Source organism: Rhincodon typus, chromosome 12 (assembly GCF_021869965.1).
Source record: "Rhincodon typus isolate 14 chromosome 12, sRhiTyp1.1, whole genome shotgun sequence".
Lineage (NCBI taxonomy): Eukaryota > Metazoa > Chordata > Chondrichthyes > Orectolobiformes > Rhincodontidae > Rhincodon > Rhincodon typus.
Window position 1 is genome coordinate 57,616,989 of NC_063343.1, and position 22,592 is coordinate 57,639,580.

The 22,592-nt window shown below is 38.6% G+C and overlaps 1 protein-coding gene across 1 annotated transcript in view; it reads left to right on the forward strand.

Annotated features, from left to right (window-relative positions):
- Nucleotides 1-22,592, forward strand: part of glra1 (glycine receptor, alpha 1) — a 132,568-nt gene that overhangs the window by 73,977 nt on the left and 35,999 nt on the right. The window contains exons 4-5 of the mRNA XM_048603733.1: nucleotides 9,330-9,553; nucleotides 19,291-19,373. Of these exons, the coding sequence (XP_048459690.1) occupies nucleotides 9,330-9,553; nucleotides 19,291-19,373 (307 nt within the window). The remainder of the gene's footprint in view (nucleotides 1-9,329; nucleotides 9,554-19,290; nucleotides 19,374-22,592) is intronic.

Genomic DNA, 22,592 nt, shown 5'->3' on the forward strand with positions numbered 1-22,592 from the left:
TGGGAAACTAGTAGACTGGGAAATCTTTAAAGGCCAACAGAAAGCCACAAAAAAAGTTATAAAGACAAGTAAGATAGATTATGAGAGTAAACTAGCTCAAAATATAAAAACAGGCAGCAAAAGTTTCTATCAATATGTAAAAAGTGGCGAAGGTAAACATTGGTCCTTTAGAGGATGAGAAGGCCAATTTAATAACTGGAAATGAGGAAATAGCCGAGGCATTAAACAGTTGTTTTGTATCGGTCTTCATAGTGGAAGACACAAATAACATGCCGAAAACTGATGGCAAGAAGGTTATAGCAGGTGAGGACCTAAAAACTATCATTATCACTAAGGAGGCAGTGCTGGGCAAGATAATGGGGCTAAAAGTAGACAAGTCTCCTGGCCCTGATGAAATGCATCCCTGGGTACTAAAAGAAGTGATGGGGGGAAATAGCAAATGCACTAGTAATTATGTACCAAAGTTCACTGGACTCTGGGGTGGTTCCCGCAGATTGGAAAACAGCCAATGTGATGCCACTGTTTAAAAAAGAAAGTAGACAAAAAGCAGGTAACTATAGACCAGTTAGCTTAACTTCGGTAGTGGGGAAAATGCTTGAATCTATCATTAGGGAAGAAATAGCAAAACATCTGGATATAAATTCTGCCATTGGGAACACACAGCATGGGTTCATGATGGGTAGGTCATGTTTAACTAATTTGGTGGAATTCTTTGAGGACATTACTTGCATGGTGGACAATGGGGAACCTGTAGATGTAGCGTATCTGGATTTCCAGAAGGCATTTGACAAGGTACGACGCCAAAGGCTGCTACATAAGATAAAGTTGCACGATATTACAGGTAATGTATTGGCATGGATAGAGGATTGGTTGACCAGTAGAAAGCAAAGAGTAGGGGTAAATGGGTGTTTTTCTGGTTGGCGGTCAGTGGCTAATGGTGTGCCTCAGGGATCAGTGTTGGGACTGCAATTATTTACAATTTACATAGATGAATTGGAGTTGGGGACTAAGTGTGGTGTGTCAAAATTTGCAGATGACATTAAGATGAGTGGTAGAGCAAAGTGTGCAGAAGACACTGAAAGTCTATAGAGGGATGTAGATAGTCTAAGTGAGTGGGCAAAGGTCTGGCAGATGGAGTACAATGTTGATAAGTGTAAGGTCATCCATTTTGGTAGGAATAACAGCAAAATGGACTATGTTTTAAATGGTAAAAAATTGCAGAACGCTGCTGTGCAGAGGGAGTTGGGTGTCCTTGTGCATGAATCGCTAAAAGTAGGATTGCAGATGCAGCAGGTAATTAAAAAGGCAAATGGAATTTTGTCTGTTATTGCTAGAGGGATGGAGTTTAAAAACAGGGAGGCTGTGCTGCAGCTGTATAGGGTCCTGGTGAGGCCACACCTGGAGTACTGTGTGCAGTTTTGGTCTCCTCACTTGAGAAGGGATATACTAGCACTGGAGTGGGTGCAGAGGAGATTCACTCAGTTGATTCCAGAGTTGAGAGGGTTGGATTATGAGGAGAGACTGAGTAGGCTGGAATTATACTCATTGGAATTCAGAAGAATGAGGGGAGATCTTATAGAAACATATAAGATTATGAAGGGAATAGATAAGGTGGAGGCAGGGAGGTTGTTTCCACTAGCTGGTGAAACTAGGACTAGGGGGCATAGCCTCAAAATAAAGGGAAGCAGATGTAGGACTGAGGTCAGGAGGAACTTCTTCACCCAAAGGGTTGTGAATCTGTGGAATTCCCTGCCCAGTGAAGTGGTTGAAGCTACCTCGCTGAATGTTTTTAAGGCAAGGCTAGATAAATTTTTGAACAGTAAAGGAATTAAGGGTTATGGTGAGTGAGCGGATAAGTGGAGCTGAGTCTCAAAAAGATCAGCCATGATCTTATCAAATGGCAGGGCAGGCTCGAGGCCTTGTTCTTATGTTTTTGGTTTCTTCCCTTTTTCTATTGCTCTTTCTTCTCATTCTTTTCCCTTTTTATTCCTAATTCAAGCTTGTTCTTCATTTCCAATTGAATCTTAGTTAATTTTCATGGTGAAGCATCAGTTTTCCTTCTAAATTCTAAATGCTGAGTAACATACTTCACAACATCTCCTGTTTCTTTTTACATCTAGTACCCTCATGTAATTTTTTTCGTTCAGATTCACGGTCCCTCCTAAATTCAATAAATTCCTAATCTGTCAAGAGGCCTCATTTTGTTATGATCTCAACTGATCGTAATACTGGACAATTTAGATCTGAGAGGGAAACCTAGCTTGATAGGCCATCAGTTTTATTTTTATAAATTGGTTATCAAAGTTTGCTGTCTAAGGCACTGCTTCAGAAAATCTTATTGAAATATCCATGACATTAAATGATACTGACCCCCCTTCACATAATTAGGTAGGGGTCTGGCAAGCCATTAAGACCCTAACAAATAGTTATTTGAAAGCTGGTATTGGCATTCTAGTTTAGACAAGGTTCAGTCTACCAATCAATCTGGTAGAATGTAAAACTCTTTCTGTAACATAGGAAGAAGCAAATGGAATGTACCAAGATTGCAACTTCAGATCTTTTGTCCTGTTGGCACCAAATACATAAATATATTCAAGGAAGAAATTATTATAGATAAAAAATGCTTTTACAGTGGACAATCATTGTGTGACAGTAGAAAATACAGAGCTCAACTTCTTATCTTGGATTTGTATTGTTGCAGACAGGATGGATATTTAAACAGTGGGGGTTAGAAAGCCTTGAATTCAGAAGTGTAGTGTCATGCTCCTAAACTTTTTCTGTCATCCCTTATCCCCACTCTTTGCAAATACAGAATAGTTTTAAAACTGGATATGAGTGATAGGAGGCAAATCAAGGAAACAAAGTTGTGAGTAGCAGTCCTTTTGCGAGATCACTCCCAACTCCAGATCCCAACACAGGACTCAGGCTGCTATCTCCAGGTCCCGGTCTTTCTCCTTCAAGTTTTGCTATGATTCAGCCTGTTGCTTATCACCTCTTGGCCTATCCTTGAGGCTCCTTCTCCTCCAAACCACTGTTGTGAAGCCATGCTTTCTGAAAAATAATTTTATAAGCTTGCAGTTTAAATTGGTACAGGAGCAGACCAATCGGGAGTATTTTGCACAGATCATTGAAGGTGGCAGGGCAAGTTGAGACAGCACTAAATAATGCATACATTGCTTTCAGCTTTATTAATTGGGGAATAGAGTATAAGAGCAAGCAGGTGATTCGGAACTTGTACAAGACATGTATTAGATCTCATTTAGAATTTATTTTACAGTTGTGGGCATCACATAAGAGGCAAGATAAGAATGCCCTGGAGAAAGTGGGAGGCAATGGCCTAGTGGTATAATCGCTGGGCGATTAATTCAGAAACACAGATAAGGTTCTGGGGATCCAGGTTTGAATCCCGCCATGGAAGATGGTGGAATTTGAATTCAATAAAATATCTGGAATTAAGAATCTAATGATAACTATGAATCCATTGTTGATTGTTGGGGAAAATCCCATCTGGTTCACTAATGTCCTTTAGGGAAGGAAACGGCCATCCTTACTTAGTCTGGCCTACATGTGACTCCAGACCCACAGCAATGTGGTTGACTCTCAACTGCCCTCTGGGCAATTAGGGATGGGTAATAAATGCTGGCCTAGTCAGTGATGCCCTCATCCTGTGAGTGAATTTTAAAAAAAGACACGCATTAGATCTCATTTGGAATCTTTTTTACAGTTGTGGGCATCCCATAAGAGGCAAGATGAGAATGCGCTGGAGAAAGTGTAGACTGATTTACTAGAGTAGTTCCAGGTATGAGAAACTTCAGCCATGAGGATAGGTTGAAAAGGTTGAGACTGGTCTCCCTGGAGAGAAGACAAATGACAGGAGATCTGATTGAGGTTTCCAAAATCATGAGCAGGCTGGGCAGAGCAGATAGGGTGAAAGCTGTTTATGCTTGAACACAAAGAAGAATGAGATGGCACAGATTTAAAGTGATGTGCAAACAAAACATGGGTGATATGAGAAGAAAACTTTGCACACAGCAAGTAGTCAGGGTATAGAATGCACTGCCTGGAAATGAAGTAGAGGCAAGTTCAACTGAGGCATTCAAAAGGACAATAGACGGTTATTTTTGGATAATAGTGGTGTGTAGAAATAAAGGGAAAAGATAAGAGATTGGCCCTAGATAATAGGGCAGGACCAGATAATGGAGCTCATACACACATACATTGAGGCTGAATGGCCTCAATCTATAACAATTCTGTGATTATTGACTGGCAACTTCGCATTGAATTCTAATTAAGACTAAAGCCAAGTTCCAATCAAATTCAATGATGACTGCACATTTACAATGCTGTATGTTTTACATTCTAAGACCACAAAGTGGAGCCTACATGCCTGCAAAGCCTCTGTGGAATAACTACCTTGGAGAGGTGAAGAAAAATGAATGAATGAACGGGGAATGAATTGGCAAAGTATCCACATAATCACCTCGGGTTGTCAACTGAGTGGAGACAAACCATCAGATATAATGACTTAGACAGTGGGTCTCTGGCAATGATGGCCATGTGCTCAGACATATCCAATCATGTGAGACATACATCTTGAATACACCATGTCACAACCATATTTGTGGTAACGGGACAGTTGGAAACAGAGATCATGTGATAAGCATGCTAAACATTTGTGTGACTGACCAGTTGTTTTCAGTGTAGATCTTGGTGACTATATGAATCTCTGAAGAAATAAGGGCCCTGTGCGGTTCTCTATGTCTCCTTCTCTCACCCAATTGCTCTCACATTTTTGGTTATGTCTGAGCACATTGCTATCATAGCCAGAGACCCACTGCCTAAGTAATTATATCTGATGGTGTTTCTCCACTCAATTGAACACCCCAGGTGATGATGTGGATACTTTGCCAAGGGATAGGAGGTAGCCATCTTCTTTCCAGACATCTGAAAATTTCAAAATCTGTCCACTGTTTCTTTTTGATTCTCCATGCGCTGCAGATGGATATTTTTAAGTGAATCCAAAACCCACAGCTACTATGTTCAGAAGATGTTAAGTTGTCTATCTGCATCTTCAAAATGCCAACCCAAAAGAACCACAGAGTTCAGCCTGAAGGGGGCCAAGTCACCAAACTTCAAGACTTGTATCCCCCACCCCAACTTTAACCTTATTGGTCTTTCTATAGCTTAATCTATCCTCATACTCTGTAATCTTTTTGTGTGCGTGTATGTGAACTGCAGTCCATGTGTGTCAGAACACATACATTATTTTCTTCTACTGAGTTATGTGCGATAGATGCTTTTCTCTTTTCAAAAACTCAAGTAAATCTATCATTTTGTGTCTTTTATGGTCACAGCAGGTAAACAGGTACATATTCATTATGTTGGCAAGTAAATCCCTTCTTAAAAGAAAAGAAAACTAAAATAAAAACAATTATGGATGCTGGAAAACAGAAACAAAAACAGAAAGTGCTAGAGAAACTCTTCAGGTCTGGCAGTATCTGTAGAGAGAGAAACAAAGTTAAAATTTTAAGTCCCTTTGTCAGAATTCTGAAACAAAAAGCATTAACTCTGTTTTTCTCTCTGTAGATACTGCCAAATCTGTTGAGTTTCTCCAGCATGTTCTGTTTTGGTAAAGAAAAAACACAGTTACAGCTGAATGGCAAGTAGGAAAGGAAGGGAATTATTCAACTCCCTTTCACCTGGCTGTTAACACCAGGCATCAGTTCAAAGTGTCCATAGTCTCTTAACTTCCTACCACCACTCCCAGAGGCTCCTTCCACCATGCCCATTTCAGCTGCCACTTTATGAGTTCCTCCTTAGAATAATTTCTCTGTCCAGCACCCTCCCCAGCTATTGTCACTTGCTGGTGGGAAACTAGGCTTCAGCCATCACAACAACTGGGAGGCCAGGTGCATGTCAGGGCAACAAGGCAAAAGTCAAGGAGAGAGAGCGTGATTTTGACATTACACATCTGCTATCTTTGTCTCATCTCATGAATTAAAACAAGAGTCTTTTTCTACTGCTCTTACTTATGCATGTATCTGCATTTCATGGTGGATCTTCAAGAATTATGAAATGCTAGCAGGCCTTCTGGGTATACTCAACTTGCCGTTGGACTTTGAAAGCCCAGCACAGCTGTCCCTTCCTGACATGTGATCAGTTATTCACCAGCACACTCTCCTCAGACTCTCAAGCTCCTCCATCGTCACACATGTATTATTGGACTGAGGTCTGCTTTCAATAACATTAATTCTCATTGTGATGTGGTGAAAGTTTCCAGTCTAGTTACATTCAGGTGGAGGTAACCTTTTTCATTTTGGAGAATAAAAACACTTACATAGCTGGAGGCTAAATTAATTTGTTCTTACATTGCAGCATGGAACAGAAATTGTGAGGCTTGCGAGAGAAATAATGTCATGTGTTCTATCAATTCGGGATCCATTCTAACAGTATGACTTACAACTTCTGGCCGTTTGCAATTTTTTATGGCTGAAGAAATTTAATAATAATTTAAAATAATCCAGGTTGACACAATGACTAAAGTAACATAAGTTTTGAATACTAAAGGACACACATATGTTTATATCACCTTGGTATTGTAATGCTTTTCCAATGACCTCCATTGTCCTGTTGCTTTGATGTTTGACAATGTATTGCAGCTGGTAGAAGGCTGGTTATTGCCTCTTGAATGGTCTTTGTCTGGAAAGAAAATAGTTTTCATTTTAGGAGATGAATATGAAAGAATTGAAGCCTACACCTCATTATAAATATAGATATATGGGATGCTGAATTGCAAAGTGAAATACCTTGCTAGGTTTAGTTTCACATGTTAGCTTGTTAGCTGCGGAGACTGAATCAATGAGATTCCTTTGAGACAGTTGGCAAATGGGCTGTCTCAGCTTCAGCTCAGCATGCATCTTTTATTACCTTAACTTATGCAATATCCTCATTATTTGTCCTTTGTTTCATGTTAGTGAACAAACAGTAGAGTTTCCAGAAATAATTCATCAACTTATTCTGACAGCCACTATCTCCCTGGATTGGCATTGACGTCGGTGTGTGATAAATCTGTGTTATACCCATAAGTAGTTAAGCTTCATAAGTCTAAATAGGGCCTGCATATTGCAGAGTAAGGCAATTATCCTTTAGGCTAATATAATTACTGAGTAAGAAAGTAGTGACTCAAGCTAATAAAACTGTCAGTTATCCTCACTGTTATTGTCATTTTTAGTCGCTTTCACCCTGATATCTGTCCATACATCTTAAGGTGTCTCATATTGCACCAGCTCTCATCAGATTGGCACCAGGTATGGGAAACAAAGTCATTTATTGGATGTCTTTGATGTGTCTAAAGTCTTTTTCTTTGCTTCCTCCAAGAGTCAGCCATAATCTGCTGGGTGTTTCAACAAACCAGTGTCTTGCTGCCTTTGTTGTGCTTCAAACCAGCTAATTTAATGTTTTTTTTTACTGTTAGCTATTTCTAATCCTTATTTCTAAAGGATGACTACATACTTCAATAGCAAAGTGCTCTGTTCTACACTATTGCTCGTACATTAGACTTCAAAAATAGCTCATCAGTTAAAGTTGCATAAAACTTGCAGTTCAGCTACAAAAGCAGTCTGGAGTTGCAAAGAAGATCAGAATGGCCTCTTTCTGTGCCATAACTTTTTCATGATTCTATGGTTTACTAATTCTCATTTAGAACATTTTGTATTCAGTGCAGATGAGATAAACATCAGAATTAGTTGATTATCCTTTGCCGACGAAGTAATGGGCAGAGAATGATATTAATACTTTTTAATTGGAAACTAGAACATCAGTCAAAGTTTAAAGCTTAGAATTAAAATTCTTCTGCTTTCTTTTTCCAAACTCACATATTTACTTTAGTTGGAAGCCATATGATGTTTGGGGCATTTACATCAATTCTCACAGCTGTCTTCAGCTTGCTTCTTTACCAATAAGTTGGATTCTGGATAACCCCACCTATATCTGCTTGATCTTCCACATTACATTTTCACAGTGTCACCAGTTCCACCACTGTGAAAGAGTATCCTATAGACATACATAGACTGCTCTACATATATTTGCATAACATTTTCAGTCACTCATCCTCAGTCTGATATTGTACAGACTTATCTATCATTATGTAATTTTATGTATTTTAAAATCCTTGTGTTCTTTTTGTCAATAAATATTTAATCACCATAATCCATGGATTCAGCAGGATGACATTTCATATGCTCCTTACCAGATCCCCATGATTTTCCACAGTCAGGTCAAGGAATGGAATCCATGACCTCGTTCAGAAAACAAAAATGGAATTTGACAATGGCTGTATTATATGGCTGAACAATCTGCAGAGAGAATTAAGCCTCAAATCTAATCCTGTCCATTCTCCAAAGTGTATAACGTTACCCTCCTTCACTGAATCATCCTTGGAGATCTCCCTGTACAACTGTTCTCTTACACTGTTAGTAGCCTCCCATTAATGTTGTAAAATAATTTCTTCCTGAATTCTCCTTTAAAGTCTTCCTCATTTAACATCATGTCATTCTTCCATTTACTCTAAATCCTTTAATATCTTTTACATTCACAGTAAATCAGATTATCCCATTCCTCAACACTGTATCATCATCAAACTAAGTAGTTGATGTTCACTAATGCTCCATATGCCAACTCAGTGCCAGTTTCAAACCCTCCTTCTAACCAGTCCACATGCCTTTCAATCCTCGTCTTCATATTCTTTTGAAACTGTGTCCATATTTTTATCAATCTCTGACAAACTCAACCTTCTCTGCTATGAAAACTTCCAATACATTTCAGCCTTCTTTCAATTAGTTCTGATGTTTAGTTTCCATTTCCTTGATACCTGCCATTCTTTCAATTGTGACTGCTTTTGGCATTGGTCCTGCATTAATAGTGAATACCTTGAAAATATCCTATGGTCTTGGGGTGATAGCCGAAGATTTGATTCCCTTTAGATTAAATAATGATTTGATCTCATTTTGGTTTGCAAATGGAATAAACTGAGTTCTGAGGAAGGGTCACTGGACCCCAAACATTAACTCTGTTTTTTCCTTCACAGATGCTGCCAGTCCGGCTGAGCTTTTCCAGCAACTTTGTTTTTGTTCCTGATTTGCAGCATCCGCAACTCTTTCGGTTTTAAATAGAATAAACTGAGTGGAAGTTGAAGTACAAATCAAAGGAAAAAGTGGGAAAATCATCGATGCCTATAAGCAATCTTCTATTCTCATTGATGCTGCATTGTTATTCTATTTCTTTCTAAGATCACAGTATATAAACTCAGTTTTTCTCTAACTTCCTTGCAGGATTATCGGCTAAATATTTTCCTCCGGCAGCAATGGAATGATCCGCGACTGGCCTACAGCGAGTTTCCTGATGATTCATTAGATCTGGATCCATCTATGTTGGATTTGATTTGGAAACCAGATTTGTTCTTTGCTAATGAGAAAGGTGCTCATTTTCACGAAATTACTACAGACAACAAATTACTGCGAATTTTTAAAAATGGTAACGTCCTCTACAGTATCAGGTAAGTGGCAGCCATATGGACGAGGAGAGGGTGCAGGTTATTTAGTGAGGGGTAATATCAAAGTCTCCTTCAATGAGCACAAACACAGCATTGAACGCAAAGCAAGAAATTGATGGTTGTTGAGGGATGTATTTAAAAAGATTTGCATTTACATGGTGTATTTTTTAATCAACAGGCACCTCAATGTATTTTTCAACCAATTAAGTATTTTTGAAATGTCAGAAATGAAGCAGCCAATTTGCAACCAACAATCTACACAAGCAGCAATGTGACAATTATCAGATAATCTGTTATATGTGATGTCAATTGAGAAATTAGTATTGGCCAAGTCACCAGAAATAGTTCCACTACTTTCCTTTATAATATTGCCATATAGAATCTTTGCACAACCACCTGGTCATACAGGTAGACAGGGCCTTAGTCTAACATTTCAGCAAGTTGGTTGGGAAGGCAATGTGACTATAGTCAAGTTAAGGCAGAAGGAAGTGTAGTAAGGCTGGATGGCATTTATTTTAATACAAGGAGTCTTGTAAGTAAGGTAGATGAATTAAGGGTGTTAGTTAACACATGGGATTGTGATATCACTACTGCTACAGAAACATGGTGGAGGAAGGGACAGGGCTGGCAACTCAATATTCCAGGGTATCAAATTGTTGGATGAGGTAGGGAGAGGGAGTGAGATATAAAAAAAGAGGTGGTGCAGCAATATTGATGAAGAAGTCAATTACTGCAGTAAGGGTGGATGTTACTTTAGAAGGTTCCTCAAATGAGACTGTATGGGGAGAAGTGAAAAAAAGGAAAAGGAGGTAATCACTTTGCTGGGGATATACTATTGACTTCGAGGCAGTTAGATGAATGGACAGATATGGAGCTAAGTCTCAGACAAATATAAAAATAATAGAATAGCTATGGTACATGATTTCAACTTCTTCTGTCTTAACCAGGATAGACAAAGTCTGAAAGGCTTATGGAGGACAGAATTCTTCACATGTGCCTAGGAAAGATTTTTAAGACAGCACAAAGACAGTCCTACAAGAGAGGTTGGATCTAATGTTCAGGAAGAAAGCCAGGCAAGTGCTAAATGTGGCAGTGAGGGATTATTTCAGTGACAGTGACTATATATTGAGTCAGATTAAGGGAAATATGGTTAAGGATAATGATGAACCAGAAACAAAGGCTCTGAATTGAGGGAAGGCTGATTTTAATTAAGCAAGATAGGATCTGGCCAATGGGAAAATCCACATAAAACCAGTGAGAGACATTCAAAAGAGTAATAGTGAGAGTGCAGGGCCAACATGTTCCATAAAGGGTAAGGGTCGGACCAACAAATTCGAAACACACTGTATATCAAGGGATGTACAGAATTAGATAAGGAAATACGATAAAAAGCTTATGGTAGATAATGAAGGCTCAAACCAGCAGCTGCCCGAGAGGAGTACAGCAAGTACAGGGCATTGTTTAAAAAACATATTGGAAGAATGATGAGGAGACATGAGAAAACATTGAAGGATTACATTAACGAAAATCCAAAGGCATTTTATAAATATATTCGGGGCAAGAGAACAACCAGGAAAACTAGCAAACTATGTATGGAACCTGAAGACATAGCTGAGATTTTAAATGAATACTTTGCACCTGTATTCACTGTAGAGAAGGATGATGTAGGCATAGAAATCAGGGAAGGAGGCTGTAATATATTTTAATGAATTTGCTTTGAGAAAGAGGGGATATTATCAATTTTAACTGGCTTGACCATGGATGAATCACCAGGTTCGTACGAGATGTATCTGCTGTGACAGGCAAGGAAGGAGATTGTAGGGGCTTTACCATTAATTTTCCAATCCTCCCCAGCCACAGGAGGGCCACCAGAGAACTGGATGACAACTAATATACCATGATTCAAGAAGGGTGGTAAGGATAAACCAAAATCCTACGGGTTAGTGAATTTAACATCTGTGGTTCAGAAAACTATTGGAATAAATTCTGAGGGACAGAATTGATCTCCATTTAGAGAGGCAAAATTTAATGAAGGGTAATCAACATGATTTTGTAATGGAGAGATCACGTCTAACAAAATTGATTGACTTTTTTTGAGGAGGTGACTAGGTGTGTAGATGAGGGTAATGCAGTTGATATGGTTTGTGTGGACTTCCATAAGCCCTTTGCAAAGGTCTTGCATGGCAGATTGGTTAAGGAGCTAAGAGCCATGGGATTTAGGGCAATTTGGCAAATTGGATCCAAAACTGGCTTGGTGTCAAGAAGAGAATGATGGTTGAAGTCTGATTTTGTGACTGTGTTGAATGGTAATCACGGGGTTGTGCTGGGTTCTATGCTGTTTGTTGTGTACATTAATGATCTAGACAGGAATAGGCAACAAGATCAGTTAGTTCACAGATGACATGAAATTTGGTGGTGTGGTAAAGATCGAGCAGGAAAACCAGACACTACAGTATGATATAGATGGGCTCATTCCATGGGCCAAACAGAACTTATCCTGAAAAATGTGAGGTGATGCATTTTAAGAGGACAAACAAAACAAGGGAGTATACATTGAATGGTATTACTATAGGAAGTACATAGAATCAGAAGGGCCTTGATATGTATATCTACAGATCCTTGAAAACAGCAGGATAGGTAGTTAAGGTAGATTAGGAAGACATTTAGGGCACTTGTTTTTATTTGTCAAGGTATTGAATACAAGAACAAAGAAGGTTGTTCTGGTGCAGTGATAGTATCCCTACTTCTGGGCCAGGAGCCATAGTTCAAATACCAGCTGCTCCAGAGATGTGTAACAACAGCTCTGAGCAGGTTGATTGGGAAAAATATACAAGAACAAGGAAATTACGATGGAGCATTACATAAGCTTAGTTAGGTCGCAGAAGGAGTACTGTGTGCCATTCTGGATTCCACACTATATGAGGATGTGTTTGCACTAGAGAGGGTGCAGAAGAGATTCTCCAGAATGTTGCCTAGGCTGGAGCATTACAGCTAATGAAGAGGGACAAGACAGGCCGATGTTATTCTCCTGAGCACAGAGAGGGCTGAGATGGGTCCTGATTGAGATGTACAAACTTGAGAGATGGAATAGTCAAGAACCCTCAAGACTATTTAGAAGAACACTTGAAACACTGTAGTATACAAAACTATGGACTAAGTGCTGTAAAATTAGATTAAAATAGATGGTTGTTTGGTGATCAACTCAGACACAATGAGCTGAAGGACCTCTTTCTGTCTTGTAAAATATTCTATGAATCTATGACCATGATTTTATCTTTAAAACTACACCTACTCAGTATTGTATTGGAGTGCCAAACTTAATTTTTGTTCTTGAGTTTTAAAGTGGGAATTGAGCCCAGAATATTATGATTCAGCACTGCAAACTGACCCAGAAAAAGGGAATGTAGTATGTGGAGGATATGTGACATCTATCTAGAATTAAATGATATAAATTACAATATGTTTTGAAAAATTAGTTACAAACATCATAGCACACTAAAGGCGAACTTGATATAGGTATATGTGAAACAAGGAAGCAATATTTCAGGGGGTAAAATGCAGCATAGATTATAAGTTCTGATACAATATTGAATAAGCGCTTGAAAGCATTTCTCTTAAGCCAAAAGTAATTGGAAGCTTTTTATCATAACATTAATCTTTACTGATATAAATTGGACTCATGTTTGGATGAAAGACATGTTCATTAACCAAAACTGTTCTAGAAGTTGATGCTGCCTTTCTTGCTTTAATTGAACCAGTCCCAGAGTGGAAGTGATGGCCAGTGCACAAAATACAAGTTACAATACAAGCTGAACTTTCACTTTTCCCAGTTATGTTTTTTTTTAAACAGAGCTTTTAATTTTGTGATTGTTATCTTCTGTTACTGCTGCTTTCAGGAGTTAATCTCTGCAGCACACACTCGCTATGTGTACAATCACATTTGCTCATAGACCAGTTAAATTCTGATATTAGCATGGCACAGGTAACATGTGAACCCTTCCCTCATATTAATAATATTCAAACTGAAGTTTCAAAACTTTTGTAATACTTCAGCAGACTAGTGAAATTTTTTAAAACAAACAAGGATGTACCGTGCAATTACATCATTTGTTCGTTCCCAGCAAATATGGGTAAAAAAAATCAGATTGATGATGTGATTCATAAGTAAGCCTTATCACTTTTCCATTAATTACATCAAAAACAATTTGAAGTTCCAAAAATAAGAGGAGAACTATGTTAAATTTGATATGATGTTGTACTTACTGATGGTATATATTAAATTGAATACAAATATTGAAACTTAGGTAGAAGTTGGATTAGAGAAGTTCTTTTTCATATAGAAAACAAAGTTTTGTGATCCCCCCACCTCACCACAACGTCCAAGAAAAGGCATTAATGATTTGTATCTTTTTGGGAATGATAAAGAGAAATTCCTTCTAATCCTGAGACTTGTTGGAGACTTAGTTTGTTAATGGTATCCTACGGTTATATATTCATAGTCCAAATTAAATAATCTGCTTTAATCTACAGCTTCAGGAATACTAAATCAGTTTTCAATCTGACCACTGAGCAAATGAAGCTAAGAAGTATAAGACCCACTACAGGAGGGCAGTTCACACCATTTAAGCTTTCTGAGCTAAAGTTTAAGATTACTCCAACATGACAAAATAAATACTACTGCTCAATCACTCCTAACATTAAAAATAGTCACTGGATGAGCAGATATTTAAGCATCTGTCCCCAGCATGGACCCCTGCCTTGTGTACCTTATTTAACTGAGGCTTATATTACCCATTCAGCTCACAAACATACCCTCATTTTTCCAATACAAATAGGGCTCAATTCCCTTTGTAACTCCGTACTGCTGAAGCATAATTGATTATCCTTTTTGATCTTTTTAAATACAGCAAATTGCTCCATGAATAATCTATATAAGGGTAAGTATAATGTCTGTTGGCTTGTCATCAAATGTCCTTGAATTGCGTGCCAGTTTTTGATTAGTCATATTGGCAACAGATGAATATATTTAATTGACTGAATATTTTCAATAAATAGTCAAAAATTACATATAGTTTCCATCTCACAGTTTGCTTATAGACATCATGAAGGTGGACCAACCTCTTCCTGAATATTTAGTGGTAAGAGAATGAAAGCACAGTGGGTATGAAGGTGGGCTGGTAACCCAGCGATTTGGACTGTTGATCAGAAGATACAAATTAAAAAATCAACCATGACAGCTGAGGAATTTAAATTCAATTAATCAAGTAAATCAATCTAGAACTAAAAGCTAGCATCAATAATGGTGACCATGCAATAAACACATTGTTGTAAAAATCCATCTGGTTCACTAACGTCCTTCAGGGAAGGGAACCCATGGGTGGAATGTCTTACAGAGTATGACTAACTTTTAACTGTTGTCTGGATATGCCTAGCAAGCCTGTGAATTGTACAAAACGTCTACTACAACATGTAAGAAGAATAAAATTGGGTAGCCAGCCCAGTATGAAATAGATATCAGATTCTAATATGCCAAAAGCACATAGCTCCGTTGACGCTGCATCTAGAGATTTGTTCAAAAATTAGAAGAACTGTTCCAGAGTTGAGTAAAGAAACAGCCAAACATAGTCATAGCTACAGAGTCATATTGTAGCCAACTTCCCAGGCTTCTTAATATTGTGGAATTTCTTCATGACCATCACCATTCCTGGGCAAGTTATGTTCAACTACTAGGAAGTGTTGACCCCAGGATTTCTCAATATTGATTCTGAATGCTATTAAGGCTATGGTTTCAGGTCAATCATGGGAAAGAAAATTCCTAATGATTGCCCACCATTGCTACATCTTAGTCAATGAAAGTGTAGATTTCCATATTGAATACTAGTAGGATAAAGCACTGAAGATGGGGAACGACAGTGTACGTCACCAAGAATGGATTGGTAGTTTCATGAACTGGTTGAGTCCTACAGTACATATTTGCCAGACTGGGTCTGGGGCAAATGATGAGAGAACCAATATGAAAAAAAAAGTGTTTTGTCCTCACCAGTTTATTTGTCACAAATGTAACTGTTCATGACAATGACCACTAGACAGCCCACTGAGGTAAAGCCCTGTCAACACTATGAGAACAACTATCTGGTATGTGACACTGCCAGATTTCAGATTCTGAACAGATTTCGTAGCACAAAATCAGGTATCCAGGAATGTCTGTAGATTTCAACTGCAGAATGATATTGTACCGTAATTTGTGTGGCCTCATGGCCAGCATATCCTTTGCTTTGCAATAGCAGTTAGTCAGGGGTCAAACCCAGGTTCATTAAGCAGTATGGAAGCACGTGCCTGGAGCAGTATCAGGAATACCTAAGAATGAGATGACCACCTTGCAAACATACAGTACAGGACTTCATGCATGTTAAATGGCAGTAACATCATGTAATGGACAGAGCTAAGTGATCATATAAGCAGTGGACTTTTATTCTCATTCATTTATGAGATGTTGTTGTTACCACCTCTAATTGCCTTTGAGAAGGGTTGGTGGGCTGCCTCCTTGAACCACTGCTGTCCATGGAGGTCAAGTACTGTCCCAGTGTTGTCAGAAATTTGACCCAGTGACAGTGAAGGAACAGTGATAAAGCTCAAAGTCAGGATGGTGTGTGCCTTGGAGGGGAAGATGCAGGTTGTGGTGTTCCATGCATCTGCTACCCTTGTCCTTCTAGGTATGAAAGGTGGCTGATTCCAAAGGTGCTTTTGATGGAGCCTTGCTGAGTTGCTGCAACACATCTTGTAGCAGATACTCACTGCTGCAATTATGTGAGTGAATGAACATTGACACTAATGGACAGTGTGCCAATCAAGTGGGCTGCTTTGCCCTGGATGGCGTTCAGCTTCTTGAGTTTTGTCAGAGCTGAACTCAAACAGGTAATTGGAGAATATTCTATCACAGTCCAACCTTGTTCTTTGCAGATGGTGGACACATGTTGGGATGTCAAAAGGTGAATCACTCACTGCAGAATTTCCAGCATCTGATCTGCTCTTGTAATCACAGTATTTATATAACAGAACTGTATAGTTGTGCCACAATTAGTCATTAAGTGTTGCAGAAATTTAAACAAGGAATGGGAGAAGGAGATTCCATGAATGCCCACCCATCCTATTAATTACAGAGAACAACATGTAAAAACAAAGGACAAGGCTTAAGTGTTTACAACCATCTTCAGCCGGAAATGCTGAGTAAATTATTCATTGGAGCCCTTTCCATCACAAAGACCAGTCTTCATCTAATTCAGTTCACTTTTCGTGATATCAAGCGTCAGCTGATGGCTCTGAATTCAACGTCCTGCCTGTACAGAAGATGTGTACTGGAGAACTAGACCTAGTCATAGAACATGTACAGTGCAGGTAGAAGCCATTCAGCCCATTGAGTCTGCACTGACCCTCCAAAGAACATATCACCCAGACCCAAACCCCCACTCTGTACCCATAACCCTGCAGTAGCCATAATATTCCTCTTGCATACTGTATATTACGGGGCAGTTAAGCATAGCCAATCCACCTAGCCTACACATCTTTGGACTGTGGGAGGAAAGCAGAGCATCCAGAGGAAACACATGCAGAGACAGGGAGAATGTGCAAACTTCACACAGACAGTTCTCCAAGACTAGAATCGAACCCAGGTCCCTAGTACTGTGAGGTAGCAGTGCTAACCACTGTGCCCTTATGCTGTCAAGCTATTCCAGAACAGCTACAACAATGGTGTCTACCTACGAATTGGAAAGTAGTGCAGGATGTCCTGTCCTCCAAAAGCAGGACATATTCAACTTAATCACTATTGTCCCATCAGCCTAGTCTTAATTGTCAGCAAAGTTATGGAAGATAGGTGTTGACAGTGCTATCAAACATTACTTGTGCAGTAATAGTCCGTTCACTGAAGCTCAATTGAGGTTCTGCCAGGACCACTCAGTTCCTAGTTTCATTATAGATATCTTTACTGATAACTTTAAAGTATTCTGTTCTACTTGAAGCTCCTCAGATACTGCCAACATTCAGCAAGTCCTGAACAATACTTAGACTGAGACTGCTAAGTGGAAAGTAGCATTCGCACAAGTGACAGGCAATGGTCTATTGTGAAAGATTGAATGTAACAATCCCCTCCTGATATCATTAGCATTATCATTGTCAAATCTCCCACCCTGATGTCAGCATTGATCAGAAACTTAACTAGGCCAACTGCATCAATATATGACTGCAAGAGCAGATCAGAAGTTGGGCATTCTGGGATTAAGTACTTACCTTCCACTCCCTAAAGCTTTAGCACCTCATATAAGGTACAAGTCTTGAGAATTATGGAATAAACTTTACTTACCTGGAGGAGTGCAGCTGAAGAGGGTCAATAATATTCAGGACAACACACCCGCTTGAAACATTCACTCCTTCCATTGCCATTGGACTGCACTGGTGAAAGCTTCCTTGATAGCACCTCCCTAACCCACAATCTCCACTACCGAAAAGGACAAGAGTAGCAGATGCATGGCACTACCATTACCTTCAAGACACCTTTTGAAGGTGAGAAATATTCTGCCATTCCTTCATGGCACAGTGTAAAGTCCTAGCAATCCTTCACCAATGTTGTACCTTCACCAGTCAGACTAGATTAGTCCAAAAAGGTGGCTCGTCACTGCATTCTCCAAAGCAATTAAGGACAAGCAACTGGAGCTGACCTCACCGGCAATGCCTATGTTCCATGGATTAATAAAAATGAAAGTGTTAATGTGGGTGGTGCCCTTAATGTGCATGTGCATATGTGTGTGAGGGGAAAAAAAATCAAAATTCTTGGAGAAAGGAGATCTAGGCCCGAAACTTCAGCCTTCCTGCTCCTATGATGCTGCTTGGCTTGCTGTGTTCATCCAGCTCTACACCTTGTTATCTCAGTCTAAAGCAATATTAGATGCAACTAACAGTGGAGTCATCACAATGATTATAGGGAATTTATTGAATAAACAACAACAGGCTGAGAAATTGTACCAATTGCCTTTGTTATTAAATATAAAAAGGAGAGATGACTAATTACAGTAGGCGATTAATTGCAATAATATTTGACACCATGATCACAACATTAGTTTAAAAAAAGGAAAAATTTAGTAGGGAGTGACTAGACTATTGAAAAGGTGAAATGAATGTATTACCTAATGTAGGAGTAAATAACTTTAGTCTTGGGAGGGATTGTTCAAAGTAACTTGCTTGAGATAACCACAATAAGTGCAGAGAGAGGTGAAACTATCATGGTGACCAGCACTATGCCACAAATTGTATCCACTTCATTCAAATTAATCTGCTCAAGCTGTAACCCACCATAGATCAATTTACCATTCGCTGCTTTCATCAAGTTGCACAGGTAATATTACTCTCCTGTTATTAATAACCTGGAACACAGGAGAGATTTCATTCCTTAGTGTTATTAACTCAACATTCAACCATAACCTTGCACTATGAACCAGGAACAATAGTAGAGATAACATGGTGTGAATTGTAGTGCTAATCTGCACAATGTATTCAGAATGGATTAGACAATTGTTTTGTATTAAACATTTGATGAATGTTGTGTTCACTTATGCTATTATTCTTTGTTCATTTGATAGTTACGATTAGTTTCAAATATTGTAAGGTCAATCCCAGCCAATCAGTTCTTTGGCCACTTAATTTGACCTTTAAACCCAATGTAAAAATAATTCTTTATTTCTTCTCAGGTTAACACTGAGTCTTTCCTGTCCCATGGATTTGAAGAACTTCCCAATGGATGTGCAAACATGTATAATGCAACTTGAAAGCTGTAAGCATTTTCTATTCTCTTGTCTGATGAATAGTCATTGCACTTGAAACGTTAACTCCATTTCTCTCTTCACAGATATTACCAGACTAGCTTAGTTTCTCCTGAACATTCTGTTTTATTTTATTCTCTATTCATAAGGTTATTTTAATATTAATTCAAAAATTAACATGCCCTAAAGGTGATTTACTTTACACAATGGATACTAACTGCCCACCACATGACTGTTGCCGATGCCTATAGACTGAACTTAAATCACTTATGTAAAATATTTCAGTTTGGTACTATTGCATGTGACCCAAGATTGATTAATAGTATTGCTGTATTGTTCAATCATTTATTTATAATATGGACGAGACCAGTTTGATCTGGGTTGAATGGAGTCAATAATATTTATAAAATGCACCCACTTACGTTTGTAGAGGGCAGGTACAACTGCATAAAATAGATTTAATAATATGTGAATTTAAAGTGGGACAACAACATCTACCAATCTTCGACCCTTTTGTTTAAACATTAAGATCAAGTTTCCAGGCACATAATAATCAATTTTGTCATAGTTATTGGTTACTGAAAGATGTAATTGACAAGGAGCCTGGGCAGTTGTTCTCAAAGCAATGTCTTTGGCCAGGAACAACTTAAAAACTTTTGAGAAAATGCAATTTTAAGCAGCAAAGATTAGGGATCCTTCCTCCAGCATGCAACTATCCCAGCGCTAGACAGTGTAGGAATCATCTTCCATCCAAAGCCTTCTTACTGCATAATCAGGAGTTAAATTATAAAATTATAAACCTTTACTTGCACCTACACCATGTTCCTGCTCTTCACAAATTTTCACCATTTATTTGCTTTGTATTAGTCTTGTTGTTCTCCTGTGGTTTTATCCATAATGATGCTTTGGTTTAACTGTGTCATCACTAAGTAGTTAGGCTCTCTTGTTGTCAGTACATAGAGTTTTTTAAAAATTGTTCGTCCGGTACAGGTAATGCTGACAAGGCCAGTATTCAGTTAAATCAACCGCATTGCTGTGGGTCTGGAGTCACAGGTAGGCCAGATCAGGTAAAAATGGCAGATTTCCTTTCCTAAAAGACAATAGTGAACAGATAGGTTTTTTAGTGACAATTAGCAGTGGTTGCCATTGGGCCAGTTTTTATTCCAGATCTTTTATTGAATTCAAATTTCCCTATTTGCCATGGTGGGATTTGAATACATGTCACCAGAGCATTAACCTGGGGTTCTGGATTGCAAGTGCAGTGAAATCACCACTACATCTATTCCATGTACTTTGTTACTCATTGATAGTTTTTATTGATCTTTTTGGTTGCCAGTTCTGGTTCTGTTGTTACTACAGTCAGTGTTACACTCAGTATCTGTGTGGTTTTTTTTTTAGTAATGGTTGGTCACATTATATTACTGGTTAACCTCTGATACCATCAAACTTTCCAGTTATCTGTATTCTCTATTCTGTTGCACTCTGTTCTCTGCTGTCACTTATTGAAATTAATTCTTCATACCCACTGTCTCCTTCAATGTCACATTATCGTAGAGACTCCGTGCACACATTGTCTAATGAGCCAAACAATCACTGCTGACCATGGAGAAATATTAGCTGAGCACGACGTTACCTCACTAAATGTCCTTCTCATGCATGCTCAGCTGGGGTTGAATAAGAAATCTGGTTGACTTTTTTCTACCTCAGCCAGAAATGTTAAACTTCAGAGATAGTAGGAACTGCAGATGCTGGAGAATCTGAGATAACAAGGTGTAGAGCTGGATGAACACAGCAGGCCAAGCAGCATCAGAAATTTCTGAAGAAGGGTCTAGGCCCGAAACGTCAGCCTTCCTGCTCCTCTGATGCTGCTTGGCCTGCTGTGTTCATTCAGCCCTACACCTTGCTATCTCTATACCTTCTTTGTGCTGCCTCAGCTAAAATTAACTAACTTAGTATTAATCACCAAAACTGATCACATTCTTTATGATTTAGCTGTTGATATTGAAATTATTATTTTTTTAATTGAGTCTCAGGATGTAGCTGTTATGAACAAGAGCAAAACAACATTTTTATTTATATGGAATCGTTAACTGAACAAAATACCGCCAGGTATCTCACAAACGCATCATGCAATTAAATGTGACATCAAGCCGCAAAAGGGATTAGTAAGTAAGGTGACCAAAACTTAGTCAAAGAGCTTGGTTTTAAGGAATGTCCTAAAAGCAGAAAGCAAGATAGTACGGGGGTATTTGGAGCATATGTCACTGCTTAGGTGCATCTACCAGTGGTGCAGCACTTAAAATTTGTTCAAGAGGCCAGCATTAGATGTGTGTAGATATCTCAAAAGTTTGTGGAATATGATAAAATGAGGAGACAAGGATGAGACCCTGAAGGGAGGAAATGCTATCAGAATATGTAGAGAAGTACAGTTGAGGTTAATATCAGATCAGTCATGATCTTATTGAATGGCCATGATGTGGCTCTTCTCTCCACTTCACCTGACAAAGGAGCAGCGCTGTGAAAGCTTGTGATTTTAAATAAACCTGTCAGACTATAACCTGGTATCGTGTGACCTCTCACTTTATTAAATGGCACAACAAGCTTGAAAGGCTTGCTTTTGTTTGTTGCTCATATGTTCGTATGAAAATAATATGATGAGGTGCATGTTACAACGTTCTCCCTGTTGTGACGTTGTTTCATTTAATTCTTTCCTGATTTTTTTTCTCTTTGTCTACCATGTTGTTCTTTGTGTGATAAAGTGGGAAAATATTTTATTGTCATTTTATTAATTTGATTTTTAAAAGTAGGGCTAAAATAGATGTCTGTTTTCAGATCTGAGAAGTCAGAAAGTCATTTGGAACAGAGAACTAACTAGATAAGTTCCAAGAAATCAGGTGATTTCAGTTAAGTGCCTAGCAGGGTACCTGGTGAATTGAACTGATGAAATGTTTACAAAGTTGAAATTTTATAATAGACTCAGAAAACAGCCCATGGGTCACTATCAATCTGAATTCACTTCAAAATCAGATTTTAATCAGGCAAGAAGTCTCTAGGCCATAATACTGAGAAAAAGTCTGTCAAATGGAAAGCCAATAAGTTAAGGTAGGAGTGAAATTTCACTGAGGTTGAGTATCTGTAAAGGACATTGCTGGGGTAAATAATGTAACTTTGTCATGCTAGTATATTAAGACATTTTTAACTTATTCTATACATGGATTTGTTTGGTTGAT